This window comes from Lepidochelys kempii, chromosome 3, assembly GCF_965140285.1.
Source record: "Lepidochelys kempii isolate rLepKem1 chromosome 3, rLepKem1.hap1, whole genome shotgun sequence".
NCBI lineage: Eukaryota > Metazoa > Chordata > Testudines > Cheloniidae > Lepidochelys > Lepidochelys kempii.
The window spans coordinates 131,427,347-131,439,478 of NC_136382.1; the positions used below are offsets into that span (position 1 = coordinate 131,427,347).

The 12,132-nt window shown below is 43.3% G+C and overlaps 1 protein-coding gene across 1 annotated transcript in view; it reads left to right on the forward strand.

Moving 5' to 3' along the window:
* PGBD5 (piggyBac transposable element derived 5) overlaps positions 1-12,132 on the forward strand; it is a 100,570-nt gene that overhangs the window by 65,703 nt on the left and 22,735 nt on the right. Inside the window, exon 4 of the mRNA XM_073338036.2 lies at positions 4,583-4,763. Within this exon, the coding sequence (XP_073194137.1) occupies positions 4,583-4,763 (181 nt within the window). The remainder of the gene's footprint in view (positions 1-4,582; positions 4,764-12,132) is intronic.

Sequence of the window (12,132 nt, forward strand, 5' to 3'; positions counted from 1 at the left end):
ACTAGATCCTGTTGCCTCCCCTGCCTTGATATTTCTTCAATTCTTATAGCATCTCACATTAGCTGTATGTGGGATTTTTCTACAATATAAAAGGTTATGTTAAATGCTGCTGTCCAGTTCTGATTCCACCTCTGGTCTATACAATTGGCTCAAACTCTTCATAATATTAAAAAACAAGAACTATTTCCAGTACCCTTAAAAAATCTGTATTAAAGGAAATTGGGAAGGTGTACTGAAGAATTTGTATCACTTCACTATCACACAAAAATCTCATAGAACAAGCTTCTCTCTCATTAAGCTGTAATTGATTTACCAGCTTTACTTTGAAAGAGGGAGGGAAAAAAAACATGGGGTGAATTTATATTTCAAGGGCCAAGTTACAGGAGAGTTAACTGTCTGTCCATTTGTTGATCAGGCAGCTAAAAAAAAAAAGTTTTCCATCAAACTTAAATTCTGTTTAGAGGTTTGTTAGATTTTTTTTAAAGCAGTGCCTTGTTTGCGTCATATTTTTTCTAATAACTGGCAGTTAGAATGCACAAATGCAAGGAGTCTCATTAAATATATTCTCAAGCTCAGTTCTTAGATCAGAAAGAAAGCCCATGAAGTTGGGCAGTTTCATTTGTGTGCATTTTTACTCAGAGAATGCTCCAGCAACTTTTTTCCATAGCCTCCCAAAAGATTCTCTCAGTTTCAATTAGCCTTGGTCATTAACAACACTGCTTGCAGTTCTATAGCATCTTCACCTGAGCATCTCAAAGTGTATTCCAAATGTTAATTAAGCTAGAGTTTAAAAAAACAATCCACTCATCACTGTCAAGTGGGAGGGAAGTTTTCGGAGGCAATTTCTGCAGAATTTAAATTTTAATTGTTTCTAGCTCAGGGCTGGGAAAATAACCTTCAAAACATGAACCAAGACAGTGCTTTTTTCCTGAGACTTCACCCAGTTCCAGTGTCTCTGCTGCTGCTCATGGTTTTCCTGTGCAACAGCAAAGTGAAAGTAATGTGATTCTTAGTTTTACTGATGCTGTTCACAACCATATGGGCAGCAGTTTCACTGAGAAGAGTCATGCCAGGTTTACTCGGCTTACTAAAGCAGGCACCAGAGATTTTCATGAGGGAAGAGGATATAAATAGCAGAGACTGGGAGAAAGGAAAAGAAGTGGAGCCTACCAACTTCCCAAACAAATCTCAGGAGACTCTGGTGGGAGAAGGAAGACTAGAGGAAGCTCCTTCTCCCTTCCAGCAGCTAGGGGTACAATGGCTGCAGAAACAGACACTTAACAGCCGGTGGCTGCTCCTCAAGATGGAGATGGCTGTTGGACTATAGTCTCTGCAGCTGACTGTGCTATGAAAAACTGCAGTGGTTAATTGCAATGGCAACTGATCCATAGCTACTGAAAAATGTCACACAGTAAAATGAATTTTCCAGAGACTTGAGAAATATCACTTCCACGGTCTTTGTAAGAGTGCCTGTGCTTTAGACTAGACTTGCTTCTGGAAATAGATTGACACACAAAGATAATGTAGTTTCCCATGGGAATGCATGGGTGTAACATTCTGCTGGGGTACCCACAGCCATGTTACCTCTCTGCCTCAGCAAGAGTGAGCTTTGCTGGTGATTAGACGGTGTGTGTGTCAGCTCCCTGCCACACTAGTCTGTCTTTCTCCCCAGAAAACTCCTCAAGGCTTTCCTGGCCCAAACCTCACCTAGCAGGTAACAATCTGTGAATTTCAGCCTCTGAACTGTTCAGAGATGTATCTTTGCAATGCACAGCCCCTGCCACTGTACATTTGCAGAAGATATTAAGTTTGCTGCTCTTTTAAAGAGTCAGTACATTACAGTTTATTAACTAGGGTATACACACCCCTTCCTTCAAACATAGCACTGACTTGGTTTAAAGTAAAACAAGTGTATTAACAAAAGGACAGGTTAAGTGATACCAAATGGAAGGGATAAAGATAGAAATGGCTAAACAAACAAACAATAGTAAAAATATACTTTCTAATGGCTGAGACCTAACTTAACAAGCTACAGACTTTGTTCAAAGTAGCTTCCTCATCAATCGTACCTTTCCAGCAATAGCTGATTACCTCTTAGCCAGGATCCCCAAACAGTCAAAGGCACCGGTTTTCCAGGTCTCCTCGGGTGAAAGGTAACCTAGAGGTTCACTCCCTCTCGTTATAGTCTTCTGAAATATATCCCCAGCTAAAGGTCCTTTTCCCTGCTGGCTGTGGGGTCCATGTTGCCTCTCCCCCACACACTCCATTGAGAATTTTTACAACACAAATTATATCTTCCTGCAACCTCAGATACAAATGAATAGCCCATTGAATATAGCCACACCTGGTTTCATCACCACCACCTTTGAAAAGTCTGTGTCTTTCCTGTGCTTTCCACTGCTGAGCAGAGTCTGCTGGGAACTGATTTCTGCCAGATATGCTTTTTTGAATTAACTAAATGGCCCATATAAGTTTAGCAGTGGTGGAAGTGCTGGTGTGACAGCTTTCAAGACCAAAGGCCCCTGTTTACTGTAAGACCTCAGAGTTACGGACACCTCGGGAATGGAGGTTGTTCATGACTCTGAACAAGACACTGTGGGGTGCTCCTCGGGGTGAACTGCACAGAGCAAGGGCTCACAGCTCTGCAGGGCTGCCTGGCGAGTAAGGGTGGGGACAGGCAGCCGATTCTAGCTCCCTGGCTGCAAGGGTGATGAGTGAGGCACCCTGGGGCACTGCAGTGTCAGTGGGCACGTGGTGCAGGCTGTGGCCCTTTAAAACTGAGCTGCTCCTCCAGAGTGTAACATGCAGGCAGGAGCTCGGGCTCCAGCTCCAGCAGCTTACACTCCAGGACAGGTTTCAGTAGCAGTTCAGGAAGTTTCTTTCCCCGGCTCTGAGCTTGCAAGTTTGTCCCCCTCCCAGCCCAGGGCAGGGAAGAGGTAAACAGTGTTTACTGCCTCCTACCTGTAAGTGGCTGCCCCGGGCCATGAGGGAGTAGGGGGTGAGGGTGGGGACCTGCAGCCCAGATGTGCCTATCTTTAAGATGCAATACAGGCACTGTATAGTATTTGAAATTTTTTTTTGTCTCTGCTGCTGCCTGATAGCTTACATCCATTGTTAGTTTTCCCCTAGTGCCCAACTAACGTGTCATAACCATTCCCAGAGTGACCATCTGCAGAGTGAGGCACTGGTCTGGCCTCTGTGCCATTTCAATCCTCCACCTCTCAACAAGCAGGCCAGTTGTGCTATACATACTTGTCCACTTGCAAATCGGACTAAGGTCATCAGCAACTCATTTAACTAGAGGCAAACCATTCCTGCCATTGCATATCCACTTAAATGGCCTTGTGTGGATGGTGACCAAGTATTATGAAGGACAGAAGGAACATTGCCTGGACAATGGTAGCTGTTAGCTTTAAGATGCTGTATCCGTAATACAGTATCTGTAAGGATTGTAGCCAGCTAGAAAGGAGCCAGATGCTTAAGACTGTTAAAGCCAGTTTAATGCACCCTTTTTCCCTTGTTCAGTCTGTTTTGATGGGTTGTCTCTAAGTCATGATCTGGACAAAAATGCTGAGAGTTAGGGTATGTCTGTCTACACTACCCACTGGATCGGCGGGCAGCAATCGATCCAGCAGGGGTCGATTTGTCGCATCTAGACTAGATTTAATTGGGGATTGGTCCTGCTTTGAGCAGGGGGTTGGACTAGATGACCTCCTGAGGTCCCTTCCAACCCTGATATTCTATGATTCTGTGATCCCCAAGCGCTCTCCCGTCAACTCCTGTACTCCACTGCTGCAAGAGGCACAGGCGGAGTCAATGGGGGAGCGGCAGCAGTCGACTCACTGTGGTGAAGACACCATGGTAAGTAGATCTAAGTACGTCGACTTCAGCTACGTTATTCATGTAGCTAAAGTTGCGTAACTTAGATCGACCCCTCCCTCCCCGCAGTATAGACCAGGGCTTAGAGTGATCCCTGAAGATTCCAGGTAGAACGTAGGGTTGGTATGTAAGGACACCACTGGCTTGTACTGGAGAAAGTGTCATGCTGGCATCAGCGTGGTCATGTCACCCTTTAGTGTCTGCTGCCAGAGAATATACAGCTGAATGCCATTACAGTAAAGCCAGCAGACAGATTCCTTCTGGTCATCTGGTAGAGGCCTGTGTTTTCGGAGCAGAAGGTCCCAAGTTCTCCCTTTACTGACAACAATGAAGTCTATGTAGGATCAACACAACATACAGTTTTCTTTAGGAGTCATGGTTTATTGCTGCCAGACAAATGCTTTTCCAGCTACATAATAGCAACAGCAACCTCAAGCAGCCCTTAATCTTAGGCATAGATCTGTATTTCCCAATAGCTGCCCCAGCAGAAAATTCCAGACCTGCCCCAGCTATTCCAAAGTCATTTAAAGGCAAACAGTCATAAAAGGTTATTAAGGGTTACATTTTAAACAGGTATCTACTGCCTTTATTTTTCAACTCCTCTCCAGTGAAAGCCAAGCAAGGGGTTTGGCAACTGCATTGCTCCTGCCAGACTCATTCTAACCACATTGCCTTGTCTTCTTGTTTCTACTTGCTCATTAAGATTTATGTCCATCTAAAAGAAGGAGGCGGTGCTGACGGACTGGATGCTTTGAAGAACAAGCCCCAACTCCACAGTATGGTGGCCAAGAGCCTTTGTCAGAATGCATCAGGAAAAAACTACATCATCTTCACTGGCCCTAGCATTACCAGCCTGAACCTTTTTGAAGAGTTTGAGAAGCAAGGTTTGTGACAGCTGATCCACTGACTGCTCATGCTGACAGGCTTGTGACTATCCTGCTGCCAGAAGTCAGCAAATAACCCAGAAGTGTTTTTGATTGAGGCTTTATCTCCTCACGTAGCCATGAGAAATCCTGAGGGTAACTTAGTCTGTTCATTACAAGGGGACCTGCAGAGATTATTTAAGCTGATCTTGAGCTTTCCTTTGAGTCTTCATCATGTAGAAAGAAGGCTACTTAAAAAAAAAAGTGGGGGGGAGAATAGAGGGCTCTGATTTTTTTTCTCTTTTACCTTAGGAATTTAGACTCTGTTTATTCCTGGGTTTTTTTCCTGGAGGACTTCTTGGGGGTCTTCTATATGTGTGGGAGTTCTTACTTGTGAAAGGGGTGTGGGTGAGGGGGGGATGTGCTGAGCCTTTAACTAAGGCAAGGTCTACCCCAGAAACTTTTGCCAGTATAATGTCAGTTGGGGAGCCATTTTATTTTTTAATGTACAAGCCCTATGGTAGAGACAGTTGATAGCAAAGCACTCTTTGCCCATACAAGCTGCACCTACACTAGAAGGGTTTGCCCATGTACCAGTACAGACATAGGTATAGACTAGAGTTAGACCCAAGTGCCCATTAATCCGTGGTGTTAAATAGGTGTTGTACAAGTGAGCTGAATTTCAGATGTGCTGAGCATTCACAGCTCCCATTGACTGCAGTTGTAGTCGTAGATGTTCCCACTCTGAAAATCAAACCCAAAGATTTTAAAACAGTTAGTGAACATCCACTCTTTTCCAGTGATGCAACTTTTTCCACTAGTTCCCCAGTCACCAGGGTCTTCCCTTGTAAACAAGATTTGAATTTCTAGCATCAAGAAGAATTTCCTTTGTAGATAAACACTTAAGCCATTTCAGTTGAAATAAGGGATTACTAGATCCTTAGACCTAAAACTGAGACACTTGGAAAATGATCCTTTGTGCTGACAGATTTGTGAAAGAGAAAGAAGGGGATAATATTCTCCATTTTGTCTCTGGAATCGCAGTAGAGAAGAATCCTGGCTACTGAACCACCACAGTATCTCTCTCTCACAGGTAACTCAGATTAGCTACAGTAGTTAACTACTCACGGGCCTTGCACTGAAGAGAACTCAGATTACCAACTGTTAACAGGTAGCGGACACACTAAATGCCTTCTAGAGATTCAAAGTTAGGTACATTATCTGATCAAAAATGAAAACCCTATGAAGCATTTTCAGTTCCTGGTTCATGTTTTGTTATGAGGCTCCATGCGATTTTGTGATCCATGACAACTGCTTCCTCTGCATTCCATTCACTAGCAGAAATGATCCTGGGTATTGAATTGGGAATTTAATTTTGGGAGACTCAGAGCAGATTTACTAGCTTTTTGGTAAGTAGCTTGGGTGCTCCTTACAAAGCAGGTTGCAGTGGGGACATCAACGCACTGTGTTAAACAGGGACATTGGGTTATTTGGCTTTTATGTTTTGGGTGATAAAGGCTAGCTCACTGGCTTGGCACGGCATATTGAATTGGAAGGCTTATGGGACACTCAGGGAAATCAGACCTTTGACATGTCACAACAGTGGTGAAGTCAATCAAGAGCCCTGGAGGAGATTGTGCACTCCGACCCTACCCACAGAGCCAAAGGTAATGTACTATGGTCAGCACTTGCTGTTATCCCGCAGCATTAGCTGTGAATTTGGAGCAGAGCAGAGATTTGCCAGTGGAAGGCCTAGCATCCCCCATAGAAAACAATTCTCCTGGTGTGTGCCAATTTCATGCATTCAGGCCGAACAGTGGCATCAGGTTGATCAGTGATCTGTTAGCCAGTAGTAATGCCTAGCTGGGGAATTAAAGCCACACAAGGATAAAATGCAACTAAGGATGAGAGCCTCATGAGAAAACCTGAGGAACCTGCTTCGCTATAGAGGATGAGAGCAACCTTGCAAAATTAAGACACATTCCTAACATATTGGATTAACTTTTGTTGTTCTAGGGAAATTACAGTTCCTGGGCTAGAGCTGAATGAATAGAGGTGGAGAAAAAAAAATTCACAAATATTTGAGTCAAAGGAATTTCTATTCATCCATCTTTGCAATGCTTTCATAGTTGTTTTTTTAACATGGGAAGTGGGGAAAGATTTGAACCAAGACTTTTTAACAAAAAAAAACAAAACAAAACTAGTTATTAGGCACCTTAGTAGTTGGGTGCCTGAACTGACACCTTAAAAGGGCCTGATTTTTCTGAAAGTGCTCGTCTCCTGTCCTCAAAGTCAGGGCCTTTAAGAGTCCCTTCCATTGGAATCCAGAGTATAGGCACCAATCAATCAAGAAACCACTGTTCACTTTTGGAAATCTTTGGTCAAGGCTTTTGTGGAGCCTTCACTATAAAATTACCTCCCCTCTCTCTGTTTCACAACTACAATATTACTGTTCTGAAATTAGTAATAACCTTAATTGTACCACCACAAAGTGTTTCTGGAAATATAAAAGGATGTCTGCAACACTCAGTTCCCAAGAACTCATTAGGTTTCCACCATGGGCGTCTTCTGAAAAATAAGAACGTCTCTCTGACCGTTTCTATAAAAGAACTTGATGTAAGTCTATTTTATGCTCCATGGTCATAAAGGTAGATGTATAATTTTCTGGTTTCCAAGTAGAAAAGGAACCAGGCACTGAAATGGCACAGGAAATGCAATTCTGCGAGGCGTTTCAGGTGTGACTGGAAGTAGAAATACCAGAAATGTTATATGAGAGCCTGCCCTGGTGAGATTCAAGCTCACTCATGAAGTTTAGATGCCTCTGTTTGTGAGCTGAACCACTGAGCTGCTTGAGATTCCCCATCTAAGCACAGACTTTGTGGGCTGCTTTTTTAGTTTGAAATAGATATGACAGTTGGAATGGGCCCTGTATGAATGAAGCCCATACGTGCTGGAACTAGGGGTGCTGAGGGTGTTGCCGCATCCCCTGGTTTGAAGTGGTTTCCATCATAGTGAGGGTTTACAGTTGGGTTCAATGGCTCTCAGCACCCCCACTATAAAAATTGTTTCAGCATCCCTGATGAAGCCCTCTTACATTTCCGTCTGAAGAAAGAATGTTACCATTAACTTATGAGTAGGGCCCTACCAAACTCACAGTCCATTTTGATCAATTTGACAGAGTGTTTTTAAATTGATCAATTTCAAGTTTTCAGCTGTTTACATCTGAAATTTCACAACGTTGTAACTGTGGCAGTCCCAACTCAAAAGGTACCTAGTGGTGGGTCTGATCTGCCCCATTTCTCCCCCACAGGAGCCCTGCAGGGGAAGGACAAGTCCCATCCCCCCCTCCGGGCCAGTGGAGACTCACAGTTAGGAGGCTCCTGGCTCGGGCACTTTCAGCAGCAGGAACCTCCAGAGCTGCTGCCCTGTAGCAGGGGGAGGCACTTGGAGGTGGGTCTGATCTACTCCCGAGAGCGGCCATGCAGGGGAAGGACAAGTTCTGTCCCTCCCCAGCCCGGCGGGGACTTGCAGCAAGGGGGAGGTCAGATTTCACAGGGAAAGCCTTATTTCACAATCTGTGACATGTTTTTTCACAGCAGTGAAATTGGTAGGGCCCTACTTATGAGAGCAGGACTAGGGCCCATTCAATCAGACTTCTTTTGAATTCTGTAAAACTTCATTTTCTTCTGGACTTTAATAAAACATGTTAAGCATTTAATTAATTTTGGACCACACCATTGTACCAGATGGGCTTAATTTTTATTGCTGCTATTACCATAGCAACTGGTTGTTTTAATTACAGCTTTTAAAAACCTTCACAAATTACATATGCCATCCTCTGCAAGTGGTGATAGTAAATCTGTAGCTACCATATTTGTCACCACTTTGTGTTATGTAAGGAGGTGCTTCATTATTTTTTCCTGAGAGATGTGCAAGATGGTTCCCATTCTCTTGTGAAAAGAGCAAAACAGCTGCTTGAGTCTTTTGCAAGCTTACGTGAGCTTAAGAAAAGGCTGCACTTAATTACCTCCCTCAGACCTCAGCAATCCTAAGAACAGTAATGTACTGGCTCGAGCGGCTGTGTACTACTGCCCTCTGCTGAAGAGAATTAAAATGGCCATTCAGTGAGTCATAGACCCTAAATTCGCAAAAAGAAAAGGAGTACTTGTGGCACCTTAGAGACTAACCAATTTATTTGAGCATAAGCTTTCGTGAGCTACAGCTCACTTCATCGGATGCATACTGTGGAAAGTTTAGAAAATCTTATTATATACACACAAAGCATGAAAAAATACCTCCTCCCACCCCACTCTCCTGCTGGTAATAGGTTATCCAAAGTGACCACTCTCCTTACATTGTGTATGATAATCAAGGTGGGCCATTTCCAGCACAAATCCAGGGTTTAACAAGAACGTCTGGGTGGGGGTGGGGGTAGGAAAAAAAGGGGAAATAGGCTACCTTGCATAATGACTAAGCCACTCCCAGTCTCTATTCAAGCCTAAGTTAATTGTATCCAATTTGCAAATGAATTCCAATTCAGCAGTTTCTCGCTGGAGTCTGGATTTGAAGTTTTTTTGTTGTAAAATAGCGACTTTCATGTCTGTAATCACGTGACCAGAGAGATTGGTGTGTTCTCCGACTGGTTTATGAATGTTATAATTCTTGACATCTGAGTTGTGTCCATTTATTCTTTTACGTAGAGACTGTCCAGTTTGACCAATGTACATGGCAGAGGGGCATTGCTGGCACATGATGGCATATATCACATTGGTGGATGTGCAGGTGAACGAGCCTCTGATAGTGTGGCTGATATTATTAGGCCCTGTGATGGTGTCTCCTGAATAGATATGTGGGCACAGTTGGCAACGGGCTTTGTTGCAAGGATAGGTTCCTGGGTTAGTGGTTCTGTTGTGTGGTATGTGGTTGCTGGTGAATATTTGCTTCAGGTTGGGGGGCTGTCTGTAGGCAAGGACTGGCCTGTCTCCCAAGATTTGTGAGAGTGTTGGGTCATCCTTCAGGATAGGTTGTAGATCCTTAATAATGCGTTGGAGGGGTTTTAGTTGGGGGCTGAAGGTGACGGCTAGTGGCGTTCTGTTATTTTCTTTGTTCGGCCTGTCCTGTAGTAGGTGACTTCTGGGAAGTCTTCTGGCTCTATCAGTCTGTTTCTTCACTTCCGCAGGTGGGTACTGTAGTTGTAAGAATGCTTGATAGAGATCTTGTAGGTGTCTGTCTCTGTCTGAGGGGTTGGAGCAAATGCGGTTGTATCGCAGAGCTTGGCTGTAGACGATGGATCATGTGGTGTGGTCAGGGTGAAAGCTGGAGGCATGTAGGTAGGAATAGCGGTCAGTAGGTTTCCAGTATAGGGTGGTGTTTATGTGACCATCGTTTATTAGCACTGTAGTGTCCAGGAAGTGGATCTCTTGTGTGGACTGGACCAGGCTGAGGTTGGTGGTGGGATGGAAATTGTTGAAATCATGGTGGAATTCCTCAAGGGCTTCTTTTCCATGGGTCCAGATGATGAAGATGTCATCAATATAGCGCAAGTAGAGTAGGGGGGTTAGGGGACGAGAGCTGAGGAAGCGTTGTTCTAAATCGAAAGCTCATGCTCAAATAAATTGGTTAGTCTCTAAGGTGCCACAAGTACTCCTTTTCTTTTTGCGAATACAGACTAACACGGCTGTTACTCTGAAAATAGACCCTATATTGTAACAGCTAAAGGAAATTCTTCTCTCGGTTAAGGGATTGTGCTTTTGGAGCAGGAGGATCAGCGTTCTAATCCTGCTGCTGCAGTGACACTCTCAATGGCACATAGTGACAACTAAAATCCTAGGTGGTCACAGACTTGTTAAAGAAAGTTTCAGAGATGGTGGTAGCAAGAGGATTTTTAGCACATATTTTATGTATATCATATGTACCATTGTCCCACCTCAGTGCAGAGATCTCTCTCTTCAAATCCCTTCCAGCCATTTCTATTATTTGAAAGTCCAGTGGTTGAGAGATCAGAACTGGCAGACCACATAGGATCCGTTAGACAGCTCCTCCCCTAAAATCAGATAGCTCAGTTGATGTGTTGGTTTTCCATTCTGACATTTAAAAAGCTCATGTCTTCTAATCGAAGAGCCACGGCTCCATTCTTACTATTGGGGCAACAGGAACAATTATATTTTTATGTAAAAATGTAATACAGCTGTAATTTTTTTAAAAAAATTATATTTCTGTGGTCTCCCAGCCTGTGTTTTTCTGGTTTTATAAAGCACTGTTTGGGAAATCTCAAGAACCAGTTGCCAATTGTTTGCTGCTCTTTCAATCAATTCATGAGCACTGTTGATTATTTTGTATTACCATAGCACCTATGAGCCCTAGTGAAGGACCAGGACCCCACCGCACTAGGTGCTATACAAACAGAACCCCCTCCCCCCATGAAAGACTGCCACTGCTCCAAAGAGCATACAGAATACCAGAACAAAGGCAGAAGACAGGTTTCAGAGTACAGCAGAGTAGTCTGTATCCGCAAAAAGAAAAGGAGGACTTGTGGCACCTTAGAGACTAACCACTTTATTTGAGCATAAGCTTTTGTGAGCTACAGCTCACTTCATCAGATGCATGCATAGTATGTAACAGCCTCTATTCCGCTTGATCAAGTGATCTGATTTTTAATATTCTTTATTTGCTGAAGGAGGATAGTTCAATAAGTAGATATTAGACTCTAAAATTTAGGTCAGTGTTCTCAGTTGACAGACCTAGTTTGTTTTACCTGAAATAGCAGCTTTGGGCTGCTGTAGTTTAAGTGGAATACACAAACCTAAGTGGATCAGTCTAAGTATAATATACACACAGATGTGTGTACTCCGATTCCCTCCATATAGACAAAACAAAGCCTAGAGAGACAGTGAGGAGATTTGGATTTAAGATTTCCTGGATTTTGTAAAGCTCAGATCAGGAAGAGGACATTGCTTCAGATTATAGAGTATCTCAATACTGAAAGATTTGACTCTTGACCAAAGCTAGATTTGATCCTTTAATCCAGTTAATCAGCTGTTTGATTTGGGGATTTCTTTGACTAAATTTCCTGTGCAGAGTTTCTCTCTTCTGATAGCAAGAAATTCTATTACTATATGCTCTTTACATTAATCAGATGAATGGAAGATTTAACCCTCTGATATTTTTCTTATCACATACTCAACACAAGTCAGGCACTGTTGTTATTAATGCGCATTAAATGATTTGGTTATTCTCACGTAGCTGCATTGATTGCTAGAGTGAGACGTGTGTCTGGGTTTCACAACATATGAATTTACTCATTAGTCCCTTTGTCATGGTTGAAGGAGGGTAGAATTGATGAGCGTTGACAAGATTGTACTGCTAGGAAATTGTCATGTGCTAGCACCAA